The 26,241-nt window shown below is 40.3% G+C and overlaps 1 protein-coding gene across 3 annotated transcripts in view; it reads left to right on the top strand.

Annotated features, from left to right (window-relative positions):
- The window catches only part of FOCAD (focadhesin), a 190,689-nt gene that overhangs the window by 87,824 nt on the left and 76,624 nt on the right, over positions 1-26,241 (top strand). For all 3 annotated transcript variants that reach the window (XM_045020370.1, XM_045020372.1, XM_045020371.1), the window contains exons 12-15: positions 1,238-1,342; positions 1,760-1,861; positions 4,853-4,983; positions 7,396-7,522. In XM_045020370.1, coding sequence (XP_044876305.1) covers positions 1,238-1,342; positions 1,760-1,861; positions 4,853-4,983; positions 7,396-7,522 — 465 coding nt within the window. The remainder of the gene's footprint in view (positions 1-1,237; positions 1,343-1,759; positions 1,862-4,852; positions 4,984-7,395; positions 7,523-26,241) is intronic.

Raw genomic sequence — 26,241 nt, 5'->3', positions numbered from 1 at the left:
GAATTTTTCTATGGGTTCCACTTGATCTGTGCACTCAAGATGTTGAGGCCATTTTATTGTAAGCAAACAATGAAAAGCCTCTAAATCTTCACTTGTGCCCAACAAGACTGAAAATCTGTGTTAATTGTTATGAAAGAAATGAAATATAAACTGGTGACCCCTATGCTTGCTAATTTTGATTTAAATAAATTGCTACCCTTACCTCCGTATACTTCTATGTTCTGAATATGAAGAATATTTTAAATACTCTAAGGCAGTGTTTTCCAAACTCGGGACGCTGCTTGTGTAGGGAAAGCCCCGGCAGGCCAGGCTGATTTGTTTACCTGCCGCGTCCGCAGGTCCAGCCGATCGTTTGCTGCTCCAGGCCAATGGGAGCTGCTGGAAGCGGCGCAGGCTGAGGGATGTGCTGGCCACCGCTTCCAGCAGCTCCCATTGGCCTGGAGCAGCGAACCGCGGCCAGTGGGAGCCGCGATCAGCTGGACCTACGGACGCGGCAGGTGATCAAACTGGCCCGGCTTGCCAGAGGCTTTCCCTACACAAGCGGCGTCCCATGTTTGGGAAACACTGCTCTAAGGCCTCAGCAGGTTTTCAAGACTGACCTAACCTGACCTGAAGTGTTATACTATGCAGTATAACAGAGGTTATGATATAATTCAACTAAGCTTTGCTTCTGGAAGTGAGGAGGAGCATTGTTGTCCAATGGTTAGAGCATGAGACTGGGAATTGAAACATGGCTTTAGTTCTTGCCATGTGACCTTGAGCATGTAATTTAACCTCTCAGCGATTCAATTTCCTCATTTGTAAAATGAGGCTAATCTACTACTTATTAACTCATCAACCTTTGTAAGTCTTTCTAAGATCTATAGATGAAAACGGCTGTGTAAGGATTGCTTGTGATTCTTACTGTTTTTATTATTTTGTCCATATTACTCCATTTCTTCTATTAGCCTAACATTTATTGCCAATAGTTTGATTTTTTTTTCCCCATAAAGTCAACTGAGGGTACAGGACTTGTAGGTTCCAAGAAGGCAACTAAAAAAAGCTCTAAATGAATCTTATGAAGAGTCAGTCTTTTAATTCCACCCCCCCTAATTTTAATGCAGGAAGAGTGTTGGGGTGTATGTTCTCTTGGCTTTATTGTTGGTTATTACATTGGCTGTTAACCACGTCATTGCAATTGGCTTCTTTAATACCAGTGGTGTGTTTGTATGTATTACATATTTTCCATTTATTTTAGGTCCCAAATCTAATCCCAGTTCTGATGTTTAAATTGGGAAGGCCACTGGAGCCTTTTTTGTACCGGGATATTTTATATACTTTGCCTACTCTGGGTGTACACAAGGTCAGTATGAATAGAAATCGTACTTCAGCCCAAAATGATTTTTAATAAAGGAAATATTGTATTAGTAAGTAACTAGTTACATTGAATGAGTGAATGTAGACATGGATATGCATAACTTGCTTAAAATTGTAAGTGATTTGTGAGCTTCTGCATAACTTGTTACTTAATATTTATGATGGGAATATAACAACTAGTTTTAAAGGATGAATTATATATTGTGCTTTAACTATCTATACTGTATTTGTATATCTCATGAAAATGTCCTTTAGGATCATTATGCACCAAAATCTGTTAGAAAATGACTCCCCATTTCTTTTTGATGCTGCCGTGGGCTTTGAGATATTAGACACAAGTGAAGCATCTCCTTGTTCATGGATATTAAAATAACAAATGCATGTGGTGAACAATCTCTTTCAGGTCTGCATCGCTCAGATTTTACGTGTGATACAGGTGCTGGGGAGCACGCCAAAACTTAGACCTATCACTTTACGCCTGATGACATCTTTATGGGAGAAACAGGTTAGAAAAAATCGTGCAGTCTGTAATGTTTTGGAGATCATCTATACCAATAAAGGGTTCTTTCACTGTCTGCCCTATAAGTTTGGGTGCTTAATGCTATTCTGGATGGTTTAGAGCCTTGACACCAGTAGCCAGCCTGTAAACATAAAGGTCTCACCCTGGCTTCTGCCAGCCTAGTTATTCCTTGCAGGGTGATCTCAACAGCCTTTCTGGTCCCAAGTCTCCCCAAATTTATCTACCCCTAGTTCTTAGCTACCAGACACTTGGTCTTCCCCCTCTGGTTTGTCCCCCCCCGAAGGAGTGAAACCTTTCCCAGTTATCCGTTCCCTTTGGTACATACACTACACACAGTTTGCACAATAGAGATCAGCTTGGGGTAAAAATAAACAAAATGTTAATTTTATAAAAAATCAGACTCAAAGATGAAATAGCAAGGGAAACAAACACATATAAGTTGCATAGAAAATAAAGATGCAACTTCAAGATTTACACTTCTACTTACACTTCTATATGAGATAAATTCGCCTTTCTAATAAGTGTTACCTATTGCCTTTTAACAGTTTCCCAGCGTGCCCCCTATCATCGAGGGGATCCAGCACTTAAAGAACTGCACCTTGTGTAGATGCTGGCCTTCAGTTTCTGGATGCCAAACCTCCGACACAAGCCTGCTTTAAAAAGGCTTGTTATTTTCTCTCTCATTAGTCAGAGTGGGGGAAACTACTTCCTTTCATACTTTTCCAAGGCTGGGGTTTTCTTTCGGTTTCAGTGTCTTTCCATTAATTTTAATGGTCTGTCATTTGCCTTTTCCTGAGTTGTATAATGCTAGGTGCTTGGAACTAATCTTGTCTGGTTGGGGAGGCAGCCCCTCCCTGCCTAATGTGAGGAGGAGCTGAATGTTGCGGCACAAATTATGAGCATAGTTTTTTATCTACACAACTACATAAATTCATTACCACAGTTTGTATACATATCTCATAATGACCATCATGTTCAAAACATTACAAGCTTTCATAAAAGACTGTACCTGACACATTTTATACTCAGTAACATTTTATTCAACCAATTGATTCTATTGTTTATTCCTTGGGGCTTCAATCCTCCTCCCTCCCCCGTTCTCCTGTTGGGATGTTGTCACATTTCGGGGTACAATCCACACCAGTGAGTGGTTGTCATTGCCTGCTCTGCAACCTGGGGTGCCACACAATGTTTTCCTGTTGTAGCTCCAAACCTGGGTGGCTCACAAACAGCCTACCAGCATGCAGGTCACACCCTGAGTGTCTGTGTATAGCTACAGCTCTGGTCCAGCAACTCTTACTCCAGCAGCCTGTCAGCAGCACACCAGCCATAGTCTGGCTTCCACCAGCTTTGGTTACTACTTCCAGGGTGACCACAACATACTCCCAGTCCCGAATTGTCCCAAAAACACGTGTTTAGCTCTGTCCAGCCCCCTCCTGGGCAGCTCAGATATTATATGTTCTTTGCCCTTGTAAAGGGTCAATATTCAACAGTCCTGCTACGTTAAGTGGAGTTACCAAGCAGTTCAGTGTAAACACAACACTGGATTAGTTTATATTAAAAAAAAAAAGTTTAACTACAAAGAGAGAGATTTTAAATGAGTACAAGTATAATTAAGTCAGAAATGGTTACAAGAGAAATAAAGATAAAATGTCTGGGGATTGGTCGTGCTGTGAGCAGGGGGTTGGACTAGATGACCTCCTGAGGTACCTTCCAACCCTGATATTCTATTCTATGATTCCAGCTAAAACTTAACAAGCTAGACTTGGTTCAAGGTAAAATTCTTACCACAGCTTCTCAGCAACATTGCTGACCAAGTTCTCAGGTCAGAAGCTCCCCCAAAGTGAAAGGGCTGATTCCTTTGTCATCTTAGGTGAAAGAGGGAGAAATAGGGGGAGAGATTGGGAAAGATGCCTTGGGATATTTTTGCTCCTCACTTCGATAGTCCACTCGCTCTTTGAAGTGAATTCTTATGAGGCTTACCCCTCAAAGCAAGTTTATTCAAACAATAAAGAAGGCATTATGGAGTCTGGTGGTGAAAGTGGCTCCATGCTCTTTCTTCTCCACTATGCTGAAATGCAGATTTGCCTTGTCTCCTGCCATTTGCCCCTCTTTTTGTCTCAAAGACCCAGTTTACTACTTATGTGTAAATTGAGGTAAACACATTCCTTTGTTTAGAATAAACCTTTTTAACAACTTTTGTCTAGTCAGGGCTGTGTGGTTTGAATATATGGTAACATCATCGTATGGGGGAATTCAGAACTTTACATATAATGTTGCTACATACATTTCATCATGGTTTTATTGATTGGCAAGTTACTAGTTTTCAAATGATACCTCACAAGGCATATTTGCACAAAGATTATTGCAGTGGTGGATAGGGTGTGGATAACAGGGGTGCTTTCGTTCACAAGTGTTTGGATCCCGCTTGTCTCACAGTCTCACCAAGATAAACTACAGTGGATATCATTTTACATGCTTTCCCCCGGTAGGGAAAGTACATCATTTTGAATGATTGATTATACTAGTGCCTGATTATTAGTTGTGGAAAGCAAATTGTGTCAGTAATGCGCTTATTAATTCTGATGTATTGAACAGCATCTACAGCTGGTCTTTTGTGGCGCCTGTTCTGCATTTCATTGAGTCTTGGAATGAAATTATGAAATAATTTTCTGAAAGATATCTTTATACTACTTTACTCTGATACTTTCAATGCATTATGCAATGAGTGATAATCATTTCTATTTGGTTGCATGTTAGTAGATTACTTTTTAGTTTATGGGGGAAATATATAGATTCTGTGCAAAGAAGCCATTTAAATCACATCACAGTATTCTTCTCCACTGATGAACCAAAATGCAATGTGATTTGCAATGTAAATGTTCCTTTAGAAGCTAAAGGCTTTAGCTGCATAAAATCATTTCACCAACTTTTATGAACTTAATTATATATTTTAAAAATCAAATGTTTTTCTAGGACCGGGTTTATCCAGAACTGCAGAGGTTCATGGCAATGTCCAATATGCCCTCTTTGTCCATTGGGAAGGATACTCTGTGGGAAAAGGTGATAGCTAAAGCTGCTTCCATCAGAGACATATGCAGGCAGAGGTAAGAATGAGTGTTCATTATCCAACTTAGAGAGGGTGTTTAAAGGAAAGCTGTGCTGGTCACTTCTGATGAGCCTGTTATCTTAATTGTGGGGCTTATGGTTTTTGATGGCTGTAATAGATACACATTGTCTTAGGCAATACTTCAGAAGCTAGTAAGTATAATGTGTATACATGCCTTTTAATACAAACAGAATAGGACTATATGAAGGACTGATAGGAAGCACATATAAACAAAACACAGTGCTTCAGAACAGAATTTACAAAGGAATTCTGCTTTCTTGGGCCTTTCTGTGACAGAGTTTAATTGCGACATCCCATTTGTGCAAAATTTACTTGGAGTCCGCAGTGGAAGAGCCAGAATCATACCACTGGCTTCAACTGTGTGTTTTGTCCACCATTAATATGCTGATATAGAACCATTATTTGAATGTTGTTTTAGATATGGAAATGAATGAGCCATGCAGTTAGCTGACACCCCAACTGTCCTCTTGGACATCAGGGGTTACGTCTATACTGCATACTAAGGCCAGGCTCTGTCTCAGATGTGACCCCAGCCCTCCCCGCCCCCTTCCATCCACACACAAATCAGTCTGAGTTGCTAAGCTTACTCTGAGGGCCATCACTACTTCATTTCCAGATTGAGTGGGCAAAATTATAATCCTGACATTATATTAATACACATTTTTTGCATTTAATTTCTGATATTTTTTTCTAAAGAGAAATCCTGTTCTGATTTCACTATGTACTTTAATGTCTGCATAATCAGCGCTGTAAATGGGAGTTACGTACTGAAGAGTGATTGTATTAAAAAGGCTCCTTATTCATTCCTTCTCCATATATAAATTTAGAGAGACAACTGCTTACTTGACTGACTGAAATAAATTTTTACTACTTTTGATTCTTGATTGCACTAAAGAGCCAGCACAGCTCTGGAGGGTGAGATGGATTCTGTTTTGGCTCACACATTGTTAATCAAATAATGAACTAAATTCTGATTGTAGAATCTTTAGCTTAGTGTTTCATCATAAGCCAGAGGGATCCCATTTTTACCGTCAGGTTCCAGGTTTTGTTGGCAGGGCTGACATTTTTTTAACTTGTAAACTGAGACCATTTGATGTAGAGTTATTGAGATACAAACATAGAACCTCCACAATGCCATTTTTATAAAGTCACATTTTAGAGCAGAACCACTTTCTCTGGTCAGATTTTTAAACCATGTGAAATTCAGTCTCCACATTTAAAGTAGCAGAGAAAGGCATAACAAGAACTGAAGGCTGGAAACTAAAGCCAGACAAATTCAAAATAGAAATAGGGCAGACATTTTTAACAGGGAGGGAGATTAACCATTGGAACAAACTACCAAGTGAATTAGTAGGTTTTCTTGTCTCTTGTCTTCAATCCAAGAGCCAGATGCCTTTCTGGAAAATATGCTTTTTTCAAACACAAGTTAATGCGCCCTGTACGGGGTAACTGGGGGTATGTCTACTGAGCACAGACCCAGGGAGTTGGTGAGCTTGGACTCAGGTGGCTAGCCCATGCCACTGTTGCATCATTCACGGTGCTGTTTTTAGTGTGCCAGCTTGAGCTGAGCTAGTGGTGGGAATCACACCTCTCAGCTGCAGTGTAGAAATACCTTGGGTCAAATTCTGTGGCCTGTGTTATGCTGGAGATCAGACTAGATGATCTCATAGTTTGTGTCCTTAAAATCCATGAATGTTAGTGTTATATAGTTACATTATTCCATAGTCCTATGTTCTCTCTTTTTATTGTCTTTAAACCTAAAGTAGTTTTTTCCCTTGTTCATGCAAAACTAGTTTTTTCATTTGCTTGTAAGTGTTGTGTGGTCTTTTCTCCCACTTCCACTTACCTACCTGGAGTCTAGTCTTCTGTGAAGACCACACACCTGGGATGATTCATACCTCTTGTGACATTCAGTACTGTCTGAGTTATGAATGCACAGAAAAAAATCTTACTCTTTTTCGAGTAGAAAATGTGTGATTTATTTTGATCATAGTTTATTTCAGTCAAAAGAAATTTTTTTGGGAAGTTACGAGCATCTGAAACCTGGGTTATAAAAAGTCTCAATGTAACTGTAACATTTGCTGCCAAGTGAACACTATTATTAGAGTTGAAAGTTTAAATGGGATTTGTGATAGCACAGTGGAAATGATTTAGAGGCTATAGAAAGAAAACTTAGAAAGCCTAAACATGCTGTACTTACATCATCCACTCAGATGATTTATTTATCCAAGTTGCTTAAAGAAATAGTCATTAAGTGTTAAATAGGAAGCGGTCCCGTGTAGAAGAATATGTGCTTGGAAATATTTCTCTGCATGTCAAGAATCTTTGAGAGGTGGAACTGAATTTTTTTTTAAGTACTTTGCCTTCATGTAATATTGTTTTCCACTAGGCCTTATCAACATGGAGCTGATATGTTGGCTGCAATTTCCCAGATATTGAATGAATGCACAAAACCTGATCAAGCCACACCTGCTGCTTTAGTGTTACAAGGTCTTCATGCACTTTGCCAAGCTGAGGTAAGGTTAATTTGGACTGTCCTTTTTTTGAGTACTGCTCTGCATTGCACGTTTCCATTTTCTAGCAGGCATTGCTATAGAATAGTACCATGTTTCCTTCTGTTAAATTAAACTTTTATCTTTTCCTATTTATTAATTATTCACTGGGGAATTTAATCTGAGTGTTTCCCTGATCAGTTGCTATGATATCCCTCCAACACGGGGCCACAAATTTTATGTCTCTTCACAGCTCTTTTGTCTATCAACAGGGCAGATGTCCCCTCAAGAATTTTTCCTTCAAATTTTAGATGTGGCTTGGTGCATAGTTCTATTATTTTTGTTACTCTGTGTTCTTAACCCTGGTCCCTTTGACTGTCTCATTCACTTTTGTCTTTCATTATGTTATTCACTTGTTACGACTGTAAGCTCTTTTGGACTGAGACTGTCAGTTCCTATGTGCTTTTACTAAGCCTAGCACAATGGAACCCTGATCTGGTTGAAGATTCTAAGGACTACCACAATATGTACATGTTTAATAATAATGTCAGCAGCATGCAATTTAATTAATAAACACCTGTATAAAACAACAGACTCCAGACTGCTGCTAAAAACCAACATCTGGTTCAAGAAAATTATCACTGAGTTTTCTTTTAAAGTGGAGTATCACACTTTTTGACCCTATCAATGTGTTTTCGACATTAGCCTCAATTACTATTTAAACAAGCTTGCCCCTTTACTAGCATTTTTAGATCATATTTTCTCTCTTATGATTTGGAGGCAAGAGCTATGGATACTGCTGGGCCATGCAGGATAGAGAGTCTCAAAACAATGCCCAAGCTGCGACTCTGTCTGAGATGTGCTCCCTCCCGCCCCATACAGGCTCTCCCAAAGAGCTGCTTTGGGAAGCAGGAAACACTCCTGATGTTATGCCACTGGTGAGAGATGATAGGCCAAGGTACCACCAGGTACTTGAAAGTGAGCACCTTATTTTCCTGGAAGGAAATAAACATTGTGTGGCACACTAAAATCTTCCTCTCACCACTGTTCTAATTTTGCCTCAGTCCTGACACTTAGGCTATGTTTACGTTACCACTTATGTTGGCAGAACTTATGTCACTCAGTGGTGTGAATAATCTCCCTCCTCCCCCAGTGACATAAGTTACACTGATCTACGCACCGGTGTGGATAGTGCTATGTTGACAGGAGAGCTTCTGCTGACACAGCTGCTGTTGCTCATTGGGGGTGGATTAATTAAGTCGACAGCAGAGCTCTCTCCCATTGGCTTAGAGTGGCTACACTTAGGGTGACCAGATGAGAGGAAGAAAATATTGGGACACATGGGGGTGGGGGGTCGCCAGCGGAGCGCAAAAAAAAAAAAAAAGGGCGGAGTGTTGCCAGCGGATTAGGGAACCAGGCCTGCTATCACATTATTCTGTGCCTTGGGCCTCTCAGAGAGAATTCTTGTATGGGTTAGTGGTATGGACAACCATATATTGGAATGAGGGTAAAATTAGTAAAAATTTTCCCCTAATTAGTATTTAAACATCTCCAGAGCAAGAACTTGAGACACAGTATGTTTGGTGGTTAGTCAGAGTTTCTTGGGTCTTCCCTCATTCTGCCACTGACTAAAAGTGTGACCTTGGGCAAGTGACTTAACCTCTCGGTGCCCCGGCTTCTCTATCCATAGCAGTGAGAAAGGTGGAGATTGTGACCTGTCCTGTGCGGTCTTGCAGGGGAGGCATAAGGCACACTCAGAATCTGCTTCCTAGTCTGCACTTGAGCCAATACAATGGCACAACTATGTACACGGGCTTTTGGCCAAAATCATTGATGAGTCCTTAAGAAAGTGGTCTGATATTTAACTAATGTTTGTAAAGCATTTTGAGATGCTCAAGTGAAAGTTCCTGTATAAGTGAAATTATAATAAAACTTGCTGTAGTGCTAATATTTGGTCTGAATAGTAGTTTTCAGTTGAGTTGGATGTAATAATTGTTTGGTATGCCATGTATACATAAAGTAGGTGCCACTGTACATTAATTTTTTACATCACTTAAAAGCAGCAAAGAATCCTGTGGCACCTTATAGACTAACAGACGTCTGTTAGTCTATAAGGTGCCACAGGATTCTTTGCTGCTTTTACAGAACCAGACTAACACGGCTACCCCTCTGATACTTTACATCACTTAGAGCATTGGGTTTGCATTTGGGGGATTTATGAAGAAGGCTAAATCTTCCTTTTTTGCTTTTGTGTAACAGAGACCTTTAAATGAAACTATAGTATGCACTGACTTGCATGTCAAAATTGTAAAATATACAAAGTAGTTCTTGCCAGGCCACATTTACTAATTCTGGGCGAATCTTTTGTTTTTCTGCCAGCATGATTTCAACAGAAGCCAGCATACTTTCTGAGAGGCCATCTATCCTGGTTTCTAATTGATTTCATGTGTAAAGTGTTGTATGCAGGCCAAGAAAGATTCAAGAATGAAAATGCTAAGCATAGTTGTTTTTTTTAAAAACCTCTTCCAAGCTGTTTCTGGAAGTGGTTTCTTGCTGTTTGCTCCACAATTCCACATTTATCATCTGTCTTTGACCAAAAAAGGGAACTGGCAAAGTGGAGCAGTATAGCGAAATAAAAATTATACAGATGACAAATTATGCTTACCAGTGAATTTGATGTTTAGTGGAAATTGCAATGTTGGACAGTCTTAAAACAGTGTGCATTAATAACTTGGCCATTAAAACTAAGGTTAAACATTTTTTACATTTAATACATGGAGAAACTAAGATTGTGGTTTGAATTTTTTCCCTTGGGTTAAGATTTCCCTTGTGTCCTTTATTGAGTCCTGTTGATTCATCACCACCACTCAGGTATTTTTCTTAGCCTTATGTTCCCAGCCACACTAGGCCCTGCATTACTGATGTTTTAGTTATGTTCAGCTCCTTCAGCCAGGATTACAGATGCTATTCTTTAACTGTCCAGAAGGGTTGCTACTGAGCCTGGTCTACACGGGGGGGAAGAGGGGGTCAATCTAAGTTACTTAACTTCAGTTATGTGAATAATGTAGCTGAAGTCGACGTACTTAGATCTACTTACCGTGGCGTCTTCACTGTGATATGTCGACTGCTGATGCTCCCCCATCGACTTTGCCTGCACCTCTTGCTCCGGAGGAGTACCAGAGTCGACGGGAGAGTGCTCGGCGGTCGATTTATCGCGTCTTCACTGGATCAATTGCCCTGGAGGTAAGTGCAGACATGCCCATAGAGATGCAAGGTGCTTTCTCCTCCTTACCCCAATTTCAGCCCTCCCAGGGCAGTGTGCTCCCTCCACAGCATTCCTGTCACTCTCAGAATGAGTGAACAAGAGTGTGGGACTGGAAATCATACCAGCCTGTGTCTCCCCAACAGTAGTATGGAGAACTTAGATTCATCTGGTTAGTGGGAATATTCACCGTCTGAGACGTTTGAAATGTTAAAGATGTGCTTGACAGCCTCCATTCCATATTTGTCTGCTTCTCCCACTAATGTCTCTCTGCTTTGTACAAGCCCACTACCTTCTCCTCATTCAACTCACATACCAAAAAGAATGTAAAAATATAGTCATTGAGGTTGCAAAGTCAAGCACTTCAGGTTAGGAATTACCAGAATTAAGTTAGCATGGCCAACCTTAATTCATCTTTGTTCTGTGTACATTATGATACAGTCTCAAATTAATGATCGCAAACTCTTTTCTCCCTAAAATCCCTACTTCTTTCCTTGTTAGGCAACCTAAAGATTTGGTTCGTTGTCACTTCGCCTATGATAGTTTTCACCATGCTTTGCTCTAGCGTTTGTTGAGTAACTACACAGTCTTATTGGTGTAACCCTGTTCTTTTGCCCCATCTATCCTTTCCCTAGCCCTGTTGTTCTGTTACTCTCTTTGTCACATCATATCTGAATTTATTTTGTAATTTCCTCAGGACAGGAACAAAGACTGACCATATCTTCTTTATACTTCAAGGCAGCTAGTACATTTATGGTCTCTGTAATGTAGTAAGTAGTAATAAAACTATAGTTAGCATCAATTTGACTTTTAATTCAACAGTGTGCTTTAAATGGGGAGTCCATTTTTTTAAGTTTATGAAAGTTTTTTTTCCTTAAACTTCATCAGTTCTTGGGCTTAAATTGTTTTCAGAACAAAGGTTAACCTTAAACTGTATTTCTTTAAATACTACTTGCAACAAACTTGGCTTTTTATTTGGAAAAAGGTTCTATATATTTGTAATTTCCATTCACACAACAGTGTGCTATGTTCTCTATAGGCATATACAGTAAGACAAGTGTTAACAGCGCTTGTAGATTGTAAGAGCTCTTAAGACCTCACCGACTAAATAGAAAACAGTCTAAATAGTCAACAGAGTCTTCTCTGACATGCAAATATAGGACTTTCAGATTATGAGACTAGTGAGGTACCTGCTGTATCATGAAGGCGAGCATAGCCATAAATGGTCTGAAACCCCGTTGTAAGAGACTGATCCTTCCCTACTGTGGCAGTTACTATCAAGTGTGATGTTCTTGCTCACAGAACTTCTGCCTTTGTACTTGAACCTCTTGGTGGTTCACCAAAGCCCAAGTTTTTGGCTTACTTTTGGGCATTGTACAAAGTGTATTTTGTTGATTTTGTTTACTTTATTCTTGCAGCTTGGCTGTCCACAAATTTTGTATAGCAGCAGTGATCATTTTTATTATACACAATGCATTTTGAGTTCATATACAATTTTATTTTTGCAAATAGTTCATAGTTGCTACAGCCGTAAATGCTCTATAAATTACTGAATGAATATCACTTTGAAATGGAGGGCAAGTCTGATGGGTTTTGCTGTAGTTCCCTGTTCTAGAAAAAGTTTTAATAGGAGCTGTAGTTTTAGTGCATAATCTGAACATTTCAGATGATGACTGTGATGGTAGAGCTGCTCTGTAATAATCTATGAATGCTATATGTTGACTTGGTTATTGGGAGGTTTACCATATGAATATGTCGGTTTTGTTTAATAGTAGCTTGTATGGAAAAGCAAGCAGGCAGGGGAGAAGAATAACTTAAGATATGCCATGCCTCAGCAAACACTTGAGGGTTGTTACAGGACAATGGCAGGGCCATAGGCTCCAACGAGTCTGCCTTGACCTCCTGCTGAGCCTACTAGGGCAAAGCCTGGGAACTGTGTCTGGAATAAGAGTCTCTCTCTGTCTCTGTCTTGTTAGGGGAACCAGACTGACTTGGGCTCCTGCTATTGTGTCTGAAGAAGCTAGGCCTTCCTAGCTAACTATCACATGATGGCAGGGCTGTAGGTAAGGTAGATGTGCATATAGACTGTTTCTTGTTTTAAAATCCCTTTTCTCTTATGCTTCACCTCTACTGTGAAAATAAACAACAGTTTGGTTTAAGAAGATCGTCTGGTCAATGTATCCATCACTGTATCCAGGCTCCTGAAGGGAAGAACTGCAGGTGCCAAACCCACTTTATTTAGTTGGTATCTTACCTAAAGCTCTGCCATACATGGTGACCTAGGCAGGCTTAGCATCTTCAGACACCCCAATGGGTGCCTGTGTCAGTCTGGTTTTCCCAAATACCTCCCAAACTACTACCTCCCCTCCCTCCCTTTCTCTTTGGAGAGAGCATGAGAGCAAGTGTGCCCCTTTTAATCCATCCAGAGTCCCTTTGTTTTTGTAAATTCCCAGGCTTTTGCCCATCTTGTCAAAACCATTTTGGTAGGCTAAGCAGGAGGTCAAGGCAGATTCCTCGGCGCCTATGGCTCTGCCATTGTCCTGTAACAACCCTCAAGTGTTTGCTGAGGCATGGCTTATCTTTAGCTATTCTTCTCTCCTTTCTGGATAAGCATACTTGATATACAGGTACTGTGCCATCAGGCCTGGTCTAAGAGTGGGGAGAATTGTGGAATTCCATCTCAGGACATGTAAAGGCATGAGACCAGAGATTGAGGGGGTGCATTCAGAGAAACTGAGAAGGGACAGAGATACAGATAACCCTGCAACTGTTTGTTCTTATAACCACATTACTACTGATAGTGCCAGCTGCCACATGAAGTCTCAATATAAATAGATGCTTTATTTGTCTCAGGGAGTAAATTGACTTAAAATGTCATCCTCTCTTCTCCCATTCCTCTCCCCCCAGTTCAATACAGAAAGTTTAATTAAAGTATGCTCTCACGGTGCTGCTCCTCTCCTTGAGATCAGGAGATCTGAATAACTAAAACTTTCCTTTCCAGCAAATGTATTTCAAGGCAGTGTTCTGTCCAGCAGCGAGATATGCATTTTAAAACTAAAAAAACCAAAGACAAAGCTGACTTGACCAGAAATCCTGAAAGCCCATAAATTATAAAGGTTGTTAATTTTTCAAGATTTAAATGATCTGTCAATCTAAACAAAAATAGAACCAATGAGTATAAAGACAAAAACAAATGTACACAGAACTTGCACCAAAAGCCTTAGATTAGAGAGTCTGAATTTATGAGCATTCTTTTTCTAATCAGCAACAATTCTGTTGCAGCAAAAATTAATAGGCGCCTCGGCATCATGAAGAAAAGCTCTTTCATCTTGCTCAGTTCCTAGAGGGTGTTGTATTTTCAAAGAGAAGCATTGTACAATTGAGCAATAACTATTGAGGCACAGGGCATTTCCTGGGGATTCATGACCGGCAGAGAGAGTTCACCTCAGGCTGTTTATCACAGTCAGCTATTCCTCCGGAAATGCGCCATGCCAAGGTTGTTATTGCTATTATAACCGTTTATTTATTTACTTTTTAAAAATGAAGTGTTTGGGGAGCAAAGTACCTCTTCCCTCTCTTCTTACCCATCATTGTTTCTTCACAACACTACAGGGTGGATGATTTTCAATTGGGCTGCTGCTGTGTCGGACAGTTCTAGCGAATTATTTCCTTGTAAAAGGAGCCAATCAGAATTCTAGATTTTAACATTTTAAGGGTTATAAAAATAATTTATTATGGAATTTTGATGGCATAGCTGGAAGCCCATAAATGGCTGGCCAGAGTGCACAGCTGTGTACAGTAGGTTTTTTTTAGTAGACTGTAGCTTCTATATTTATTACATTCCAGAGATTTTTTAATAGTGTGGTTAAACAGTGTTACTTTTTTAGATCGGGTCAAATGTTTTATTTGGTGCCACTTCCCAGTCAGAAAATTCACTAGATCATCTTTTCCTCAAACAGAAATCTGGGGCAAGGAGTATTTGTGTACAGACAAGACCTATTGCAAATTCTAGTCTTACTCAAAACAAATCAGTAGTTTGTAAGCTGTGAAGCTGTAAGCTGTGTTCTTCCAATTTACTCTTCTTTTGTAGAACCTGCATGGCTTATTTTCATCAAAGAATTTGCCTCCCTCCATTATTCTTAACTTATATATGGATACAACTTATGTAGGGCTCTAAATTGTCTCCTATTGTTTTATTGCATTATTGTGACATACATATTATATTTATTATTATACTCTTGCTAGCAGCAAGAAGTTTAAAACAGGAAAAAAGTGACTTCTTGTAAGTCCTAGAACAATTTGAATTGTGGAAGCAGGCTATTAAGGGTGCATGCATGCAATATGTTGTTTATGTGGGAAGCGTGCAAAGTAGAACGTTTATTTGCCTTGTTTGTCTTTTTATCTTGTTTGTTTTGTTGTGGGAGGAAAAAAAACCATTGTTGCTACAACGATTATTTTTTTAAAAGCACGTCAAGGGAAAATCATATAAAATACCTACAGCAGTAAATGTTTAAGGTTAGTTGTTTTTGATGTCCAGTACATTTATTAGACTGTGTCCTTAAATGTTATAGCTCCTGAAATATTACAATACTACACGAGCTTTGGAAATAGTATCATGATTTTCAGATCCACACACACACACACACAGCGCCAGATTTTCAAATGTGTGTATACACGTGGCTCCTGTATTTTGGGCTGTAGAATGGCAAAATGGATAGTTTTCATATTTGAGCTGATATGATTAGTTCAATGGGCTGATAGATTGGTGCCTTATTGGAGCATCTGTTTTAAATTGGAAAACTTTAGTGTGGGTGTCCTGTGTCAGAATACAAGCACTATTCTGGGTAATGTTGTTGAATTTCTGGATCTCAGTGAAACTTTGAGGGATCTTTAAAAGATCAAATCAGACACTGGGAAGGTTTTAATTTTGTCAGTTAGCAGCGGAGGAGCCTGTCTCAATGGCCACAAAGCATGATAATCTGAATTAACACCACTGGGCTGGAAAGAATAGCATGGCTGAGACTATGATAAGTGTCTGTGCAACTATGCTATTTCAGTGAATAAAGAGTATTTATATAGGTTTATGCCTTCCCTTGGGTTGCCATGTTACTTTGAATTTGGAATGGTGCTTGAATTCAGCACATTGTATGCCCAGACAGAATGGTCATGGGAGTCCTATAACTCTGAGTCATACTTCAAGATAGAGTGTTTTAATTAGTTATTAGATGTGATACCTCTAAGCCTGCCTAAACCAGATGAGTCATCCCTGAGCCAGAGAGTGTGATAAGTATCAGAGGCAATTACCTGCAGGTCTTGTGATAGGCCCCATGCCATTCAACAAGGGTTCAGGCCATCCAGAGGCAGGATCCCATCCACGTGATCACAAGGCAGGTAGTCAGTCTCCTAAGTGAAGCCGTCTCTCCAGTCTGTCCAACATCACTACTTGCCCGGGAACACTCCCATTGCCAGTATTTTCAATGACTGGCCATGGTCTAGCCTACTAAGGCTCCAACTAAACCTTGCTCCAGACTTCTCCTGTTCTAGTTGTGCCTGTTTCCATGATAGCCAGCCCCTGCTCCAGCCTGCATCTGCTCCTGCCTCAGCTGGCTGCCTGGTGACTCTGGCATTAGAGCAGTATGTGCCTTTCTAATTTGGGGAAAACACTGGCAATAGAAAATTCCATTGACATTTAAGGTGAGTTGTTTAGTTGCATACATGACTAGTTAACTGAGCCACTGAAAGGAATCCAGTATTCAGCAGAACTCCCATGTGCCACATGCTGAGGAAGGGAGAGCCTCTCCATCAAAGGTAAGAGTATCCTTGTTCTGGCTCTCAAGGATGAGAGCCCTTATGCCACTCAGTCCTGCTGACATTTCTAAATTCAGCGGGACATAAAGCGTCTGTCCTGCTGAGCTTGTAAGTTCCATAAGAGTGGAGCTCTCTAGCCAGTAGTCTCTGGGAGTCTAACTGATTTATAACAACTCAGGGATTGGCCCAGTAGCTGGCTGGTACCTCTGTGCCCATTATCCAGATCTTTAATTATCTAAAAGTTATGGGTGTCCCCTCAACTTGCAGGTAGTTGGGGTTGTATTACAGTGGGTTAAAGGAAGCCCCAAGCTCCACTAGCAAAACTGTCTTTAGAGGCTGAGGAATCTTCTTCTGGTTTGTCCCCTAACTCCTTTGTTTCTTTTAAAAATCCTAGGAAATTGAATATAAAAATATTTGTGAATGTGAAGGTACTCAGAAGACAAATATCACTAAAGCCAAGGTTGAACACAACCTTACCTTGACCCATTTGTCCTAAGCAGTATGATACAGCTTTCAGACATGTGTTCTTATTTCTCAAACTACTCCTTAATACAACTTTTCTGATGACTCTATATGTGTGTATATGGAGCTGTGGTTGTGCAAGCTATAACATTCCATTACAATATTCAGTTACATGAAAATTACACTCTAAAGCCCTGATTTAGCAAGATACTTAAACTTCTCTCTAATTTTTAGCACGTGAGTAGCCCTATTGACTTTGAGAATAGTTAAGCATTATAAAGCATAAGCTGTCATATGTGAGTTGACAAGTAACATTTTTCAATAACTGTCAGTATCAATGAGGCTCAGTTAATAAAGTACATTATACCTATATAGTGCAATCAGATACTTAGCACCTGGAAACCCAAAGCATTTTTATGTCAGCTTGTGGAAAAATTCAGTTTCCAATTCACTTGTTTCTCTGATGTTAGACATATATCGATATATTTAAAATTAGTGGTGTACAAATATAAATTCTGTGCACAATATTCTTGTGCAAAACTGAAGATACAGATTCACAGTATTGTAAAGACAGTATAACACTAACATTTGATGAAAGTGAGGACTAAATATCCCTTATAAATTAAACATACATGTGTAGTTGATGATAAAACAATTAAAATACAGAATAGCTCAAGTCAAACAAGGTCAAAGTCAGATGATACTTGGGTATTTATGACAATGAAATTACTGTAGTGTACGAGATCATGTGTCTCGAAAAGTGTAGCAAACATTGCTTGTATTATATTGTATTGTTTGATAAGTGGTTTGTGATCGTGTAATTAAAGATTGTATTATCATGTCATATGTACATGAGGAGGTGCTAGTTTCCTTGGTATCCAAACAACTATTCATTGAGCATGTGTAAGTTTTATGGTTAGGTTGGCTTTCCACATTTGCTTTGCCTGTATTTAGTGGTGTATACTTCTGTTTTACCTTCATTACAAACTGTGCAGCATAGCTTGCATATTTTTGATTAATGGCCGTATTCAGTTGAGCAGAGTCAATTTTGATTTTTGCAGTCTGTGTTAGAGATGCTTACACAATTTAGAAGTTGTGTGGTTGGTATGTGGTTAGAAAACTGTAATAGAATTGAAATAATATGCACTTACAAGTATTTTAAAAAATAGTGTACAAACGTTAATGAAATAATTCCTTTAAGGTCACATTGGGTTTGCAGTAGATGTAACCCTCAACTTCAACCAGAAGAAGGGCTTTTAAAATCTATTTTTCATAATGGGTTGAATACATAGAGCTAATCCAGGAATCAACAATTGATAGGATTTTTTTTTAAAAAAAAAAGGCAGTAATATCTAATCCATGAAGATAAGTAAAGAATGTTGTGCTACATGGATGCAGAGCACAGGATTCAGAGCTCCAGCAAAACAGTTCTGTGTTAAATTTCTCCTGGGTAATTGCATGGTGTCAAACACAAACTATCATCAGCTGCTATGGAAAACTTTTCAGCCTCAAGCTACTTGTCCCTATGAGCACATGCCTTCAGATATCAGGCCTTCTTTCTTTCTCCAGGTGGAATTTTGCAGATATGCCACTCACGGACTGAGCCCTGAACTATGGTACCCTGTGTATCAACCATTATTACACCACAGGTCTGATTGAGTTTGGGCAGCTGTGGTTCTTTCCTTCCAGAGCTTGTGACCAGTGGTATACAATGATTGGACAGCTTCCTTAAAACAAAAGTATTATTTTAGCAGTAGAGCAAAGCATGTCTATCTTACCTCAAGGCTGATCACAACCTAGGCAGGGCTAACTTCTTCAGATACATCCATGGGGGTCCTGATGTTTCAGTCTGGTTCCCCTGATCAACCACCATCTCTCTTTATAGTCCCTATTTCTGCAGCTCTTTTGTTCTTCTCTGTTCCTGGGCTTTGTCCTTTCTGTAGGCTCAGCAGGAGACTAAGCCAGAGTCCTCAGGGTCTGTGGTACTGACATTGTCCCTGAACAACTATCAAGTGCTTTCTGAGGGGTGGCTTTTTTTGTGCCCTTCTTTTCCTTCCTGCCTTTTTTTTCCAAATGCCATTGTTGAGATAACCCAATAAATTCATCCCCCCCCAAACCAAGCAAACAAACAATATTGCAAATGGTCACAGGGCAATTCCAAATCAATCATACCACCTATCCTCTATTACATTGTCTTCTGACTCCCCAGTGTGGTCTGGCTTCACTTTCTGGGTGCTGGGCCATTAGCATTCCCTTTTTGTCAGCTATTTGTAAGACTAGAAGCTCACTGGAGTTCAACAAATAAAAATATGCTAATGTTAGCTGCTAACTACTCAAATATAGTTGCCTTTTTTTCTTAAATACACGTAGACAATGAGCTTTAAAGCTATGGTTGCCAGGTGTCCAGTTTTTGACCGAAATGCCCAGTCAAAAAGGGATCCTGGCAGCTCTGGTCAGCAGCACTGACCGGGCCGTTAAAAGTCCGGTTGTTTGGGCTGGTAGGCTCCCTGCCTCACTCTATGCGGCTCCCAGAAGCAGCGACATGTCCCTCTGGCTCCTAGGCAGAGGGATGGTCAAGGGGGCTCCGCGCACTGCCCCTGCCCTGTGCACTGGCTCCACAGCTCCCATTGGCTGGGAACCACAGCCAGTGGGAGCTGCAGGGGCGGCACCTGCTGGCAGAGGCAGCACGCACTGCACAGAGCCGCCTGGCCACCCCTATGCCTAGGAGCCAAGGGACATGTTGCTTCTGGGGAGCCCTCTGAGGTAAGCCCACTCCCAGAACCCCCTCCCGTACCCCGACCCCTTGCCCCAGCTCTGAGCCCCCTCCCGCGTCCCCGCCCTGAGCCCCTCCCAGAACCTGCAGTCCCTCCGGCACCCGTTCCCATATCCCTGCCCCAGCCTGGAGTCCCCTCCCACACCCAAACTCCCTCCCGGAGCCCGCACTCCGCATACCTCTCCCCACACCCCAACCTCCTGCCCCAGCCCAGAGCCCCCTTCTGCACCCTGCACCCTGAACCCTTCATTTCTTACCCCACCCCAGAACCTGCACCCCTAGCCCACAGCCCATACCTGCTCCCAAACCTCAAATCCCTGCCTCAGGCCAGAGCCCCCTCCCACATGCCGAACCTCTCAGCTCCACCCCCCAGCCCAGAGCCCCCTCCTGCACCCATAACCCCTCATTTCTGGCCCCAGACCAGAGCCCTCACCCCATCCTGCACCCCAACTCTCTGTCCCAGCCCGTATGAGGGTGCGGGAAAGTGAGTGATGGGGAAAGATGGAGTGCGGGGGGGGCTTGGGACAGGGGCGAGGCCTCTGAAGGAGTAGAGCAGGGGGCGGGGCAATGGTGTTCAGTTTTGTGCAATTAAAAAGTTGACAACCCTATTTAAAGCCAATTAATGGGTGCATCTGCACTAGAAAAATGGGTTGAGGTTAAGTCAGTCTTTGTTGACTAACCCCGACTAAATTACATTTTTGCCAATGTAGGCACTTTATAACACCTTTTCACTTTAGCAGGTCAAGGTGTATATGAGTTAACACAGTCTGATCTAAGCTTGGGTTTGTCTACATTACAAGAGTGATTCAAAGTGTATCAGCAGTTAACCCCTTCTGTGGATTCCAATCTCAGATATTTTTTCTGATAAAATTATTGGGGTCAGAGTTTTACATCTTTTGCTACAGTAAAAATAGCTGCATAAGTAATTACGTTTGTCCTGGCATGAGTGGTAAACAGAGGTCTGAGGAATAGATTGCAGAGATTCTGCAGAAAGGTGGAAGATACACACAGCAGGAGTTAATGGTATTTATAAGTAATTCAAATTAAACTCCAGTGTAGCAAGAGTTTCCTTCTTTCTGCCCTAGAGGATCTCCATTTAGTGGAGATTTGAAACACAACTCAGTCTGTTCTCCAATATAGACAACTTAGTTTGCAAAACTTCAGATTTCTTAATTAAGAACATGGAGATGCCATCCTGCTTCAAGATCTGCATCCTGAATCTCACTGTCTTGCCGTGTTGTTCTCTGTAATCTGCAGTTTACTTGTTCTCTGGTATGCTAAGATTACCTGCTCAAGACCCAGCCTTCTATGAACTGGAGCCTGCAGACTTCCCTTCCAGATCCCTCACAAGTGGGCTAGATTATATGGATCAATCCTATTTATTCTGTGTGCCACTTTTTCCATACAGGATAAAACAGAACCTCTTTGTAAATGAGGGAAAGGAGATATAACTTAACTTTCCTCCCATCTTCAGTCACCAAGAAAACTCAAAACAGAAAAAACATGAACAAAGATTAAAAACAAAACTGAGAAAGCTGAATGATACTTGAAAGTATATTTGACTATATGGAGTTCAGAAAACTAGCCATCATTCTGCACGGAACTTCAACCCTTTTATATTATATTTTTACTGGGGGGAAATGTTCATTATGTTCTGCTATCTCAAGATGTATTTTGGTATTCTGAGAGGGCATTTACTCTAAGCCACTCATTTACCATACTTACCATTATGGTCTGTCTTGTAAATCTGTCTTGGGAGAATTTTGGTACAGAAGTATAGTGTTGCCATTAGAGGCCTGTGTGAATCTATACAAATCCTTCTTTGTTTTTGTGATTTTAGTCCTGGCAGAACTGTTCCAAAGGAAATACCAAAAGTGTCATGTTAATCCAAACAGGATTTTCAGTTTGCTTTTAATTCTTATCTTGTTTTCATATTGGTTTCTGGGTTTGACATTCTCTTATGAACCCTTGTATCACTGGTACGGGGCATCAGAACACAAGTCAGTATGAAATAAACTGATCCCAGGTAGCACGATGTGGACCGTATTTTATTAATATTTTTCTAGGAAGCAAGTTAAGCATGCATGGTACTGCTCTGTCTTCTGTAGGATTACTACAATGTAGGGTATTGTTTCACAGCTAATATTGGTATCATGGCTATTCTGTAGAATAAGTGATACTGTAAACCTCAGGCTTCCTGACTAACTTGTATTTCAAAGGCTTTTATGCATGTTTGATGTGACAGCTAGTACTATATGGAGGGCCACAACACACAGTTTCATGTCAACAGCAAAGAAGCAATATATACCCTCAAAAAAAATCCAGTTGGTTGATAGAGGAAGACATTTGTTATATACTGTTGTTCTTTCAGTCTTTGCTGCCTTGTTCTGTCTTGGAGTTCAACACACAACATAAATAACGTGTCTGGTCATTGCATGTGATGTGCCATTGGACATGAATGTAGCTTAATTATGTGCTAAATTGAAGCTGCTTTCAGAGTACTGTCCCTGTTACGGTTTACTGGAGCTGTAGAGCTTAAATGATTCATAAGAAAGTCAACATGAAAGTGTGCTTTGCTGCACTTATTAGTTTTGTACTTTTCCTGAACTACAGTACTTGAGCAGACTCCACAATATATATTTGTTTTATTTAATTTGTTTCTCCACATGATAAATCAAGATGCCTCATTTCCTAAATGACCAGCACATAAAAAAGTTATACCTCTTCAAATCCTAGAAGACTTCTCTGTCTTTGTGAACACTGAAGTAGTATTGGTCTTTCTAATTCTTGAGAATGATGTTTTTGAAAATGGGGGTAGATGAGTGTCATTTTCACTCAACATGTAGTGAGATTATTTTTCGGTAGCTGTCAACATTAGTTACCATAAAAACGTATTTATGGATATGCCTGTTCCTAAAATGGACTTAATAGGCATTCCTAAAAGCTTCATCTTTACAGATTTGAAATGGTTCTCCAAAGTGTTTTCACAGTCACTGAAATAACTGCTTAATTCATCAATTACTTCTGAAAAAAATAAATAGTACACTTACCTAACAGACGTGAACAATATTCTCTGTGTGCACACATTGGAGAGAGCTGGACATCAAGAATTTTTGGGTTCAGTGGAGCAGTGCCAGTTTTCTCATTTTTATGCCATCACTTGCAGCCTTCAAAGCACATTCTCTGTTTATCTTATTAGTGAAGTGCTATGTCCACTGCACAAACAAAAAATGAATGTATGCATTTAGCTCTGATAAAATTACATAGCAATAATATGTTTCACTCCTAGAGTGTCTTCCATCTGAAGAGCTCAAATTGCTTTACAAACATTGGCTAAACTGTGCAACACACCTGTGAGGCAGGTAAGTATTACTTCATTTTACAGTTGGGAAAAACTGAAGCATGCAAAGGTTGATTTGCTCAACGTCTCAAATGAGACAGAACCCAGGTGTCTCCTAATTCCCAGACCTGTCCTAAAACCCACAAGATCATCCTTCCTCTTTTAACTGTAAAATTATATGCAAATTAGGTGCAGCCTTCAAGCTCTTGGCAAGTTATCAAAACAGCCCAGGTTTGCACCACTGACTTTCGTCCTTTAATTGTGAAAGCAGTGTTCTAGCTCTTATTAGGAAAAGATCAGATAACTCTGTTTTCATAGCCCAAAACTTTCATAAAATTCTTCCTTTGTTGGACTGAGCATTGGATGAAATTAAAAAAAAAAAAAAAAGATCTCTCCTGAATTTCTGGAAGTACCACGACAGTTATTGGCAAATTATTTAGGAAACTGGTTTTCTTTCTCTGTAGGTACAAAACCATACCTACAGCTGTCTGTGAATCAGAGCCAAGGAAACATTCATGGCCTCCTTCTTTAGAAAGTCTGCATTAAATATGCTTTATGAAAGCTGTATGCTCAAATTTTAAATCAACCTCAATACTACACCTTTCTCATTGTTTCCTCTCAGACATTGTGGCATAACATAAAAGTTTTATAAGCATAAGTTTGAGATGCATCTATTAGCTGAACAGATGCCGTTTAAAATCTATTTTTAATTAATTTGATAACTAACAGTGCGTTACAAATCTAAATCTGAAATCTGTTTTAAAACCATCATGCATAATTTTAAGTTTATAAGTTGTCATGTATTCAGTGAAACTACTCACATACTTAAAGTTCAACATAAGCTTAACAGCCTTGTTGAATCCGGGCCTAAATGTTTTTGGAGTGATGTATAAAAAGTTTCAAAGCCAATCTTCCAAACAATTCCTCTGAGATATTTAACAATCTATTGATTTGATAAATTGCGTTAATAATCTCATGTCTAGTAATACAATGGTTGGTCTAAATATATTTTTGAATACACTGAATTCTTGTTTTTATTGGATTTCGTTCTTGCAACCATCAAGAGACATATCAGATAAGGGAAAAAAAATTCAACATTTTCACTTTTGATTATGAAACAGTAAATTTGAGAGTGATGAAAAGTAAAATGAAAATAGCACTTTGGAACTAGTAATACCATTCCAGTGTAAAGAAATATATTGTAAGATGATGTCATATTATTGTCTCACAGATTACAAAAATCTTGTTTGGGTTCTGGCTATCAGATAGGGATTCTGTGATTCTTGCACTTTCTCATATGTTGGTTGAATTCGTGCTTGTTGGTATAGTGTATGTAACGTTTCTCCTTTCAAACTGGCTTTACTTTAAGATCCATATTTAGGGCCTCAGATAAAACTTTTCCTAGTTATTCTCTTGTTTTTTCTTGAGAAATACCTTGGACTCTTTTATGTCAGGGATCCTAGAAGCAGCCTTTCCTGGTCTCCCACAAAGACTGCTGTGAGGGGAAATCCAATCCCTTGTGCTCTGGATCCCCTGGGGTATGTTAATCTTCTGGAGTCTCAGCAAGCTGCAGAACTGGTTCTGCCATTGGCCTCTCTGGCACATTGCCAGGGCACTGTCTACTACCATTTCTTGGAAATGGGGCTCCTCAGCCCACCTGCCCTTGGACTGGGACCAGCGCTGACCCCTGAGATACCTCAGTTACTTAAACACGCTCCTGTGCCAGAACTCTGGTTTCAGTATAACTCTTTCAGGGGGGTGCAGCAGTTGTGAAGCAATCAATACTCATACGCTTTGCACAGACTAACAATTTTATGATCTTATACTTAATCATGTAAAGCACAGGAGAGTACAGATCATACAAAACTATAAATGCTAAACACGTGTGACATACCAGGGTATAATCCAGACTAATGAGCAGCTATGTCACCCCTGCCCTGCAACCTTGGGTACCTTACAATGTCTTGCTGAAGTGGTTTCCCCCGGGCTGCTCACAAATAGCCTTCCAGCCTGCCAGCCACACTTGGGTTACACTCTGGCTCTCACCAGTTTTGGTTATACTTCAGGGTGACCCCAACACACTGCCAGTGTGAAATTCTTTCCCCAGAAATGTATGTCCTATACATCCTAGTCTTCTCCTGCACAATACAAGTTATTATGCTATCTTATTATTACAAATAGTTATTCAGATACTTCAGTTTAAATACATTTGATTAGATAAAATAAGTGTATTAACTGCAAAGAGATTTTAAGTGAGTACAAGTAATGAGGCATAAAAGTCAGAAATGGTTACAAGAAAAATGAAGATACAACGCTACTCGTGTCTTACTTAACAAACTATATTAAATTCAAAGCAAAGTTTTCTCACCACATGCTCCGGCAGTATTACTGACCAAACTTCTTAGGTCACAATCCCTCCCCCAGTGCAACAGGTACTTCCCTGGTCCAATTAGGTATAGTGAATCGATGGGTAGAGGGAGGTCCTTTGGGTGTCTGTCCCTTCTTATTGTAGTCCTGTCTCCTCTTTGAGAAGCATTTCCAGCTGGGAAGAAGGCGACAGGTAGTGTGTGTGGAAGGGAACTGCGTGCTGTTTCTTTGCTATGATGTAGATGTTTGTCCCTCTTTCCTGCCAAAGAATAGCCACTTAGCAGGTAATGGTCCATCAGCCTTGTTTACACCTGGTTACAGTGTCAATTTATGCTTTGTCTCTGTGGGCCTGGTTTGACCACTCCACAGACTTTTCTGGAAAACATACTTTTAGTCATGATCTCAGCTTAAGTTTATAATTTCACATTTTCCATGATAATAATGATCAGCAAATTGAGTTTTTAAATGATATCTTACAAGGCATACTTTGTATAAAGATTATTACAGTAATGTGTAGGGTGTGAACACGGGTGTGTATTCTATCACAGCATGCCCCCACCTAAGTTTGCCCACCACTCCAGGACATTCTTTGGGCTGCGGTATGAGTCCCATGGGTTGCCCAGAGTCCATGAGGCCATCTGGTCTCAGGAAAGTGGGCAGAACTCCCCTGCCCCAGGAGGCTGCTACATACTGGGAACCTCTCCCTCCTGGAACTCTTTACACCGCCTCTG

Source organism: Mauremys mutica, chromosome 6 (assembly GCF_020497125.1).
Source record: "Mauremys mutica isolate MM-2020 ecotype Southern chromosome 6, ASM2049712v1, whole genome shotgun sequence".
Taxonomy (NCBI): Eukaryota; Metazoa; Chordata; order Testudines; family Geoemydidae; genus Mauremys; species Mauremys mutica.
This window is presented reverse-complemented; position numbering and strand designations above follow the sequence as displayed.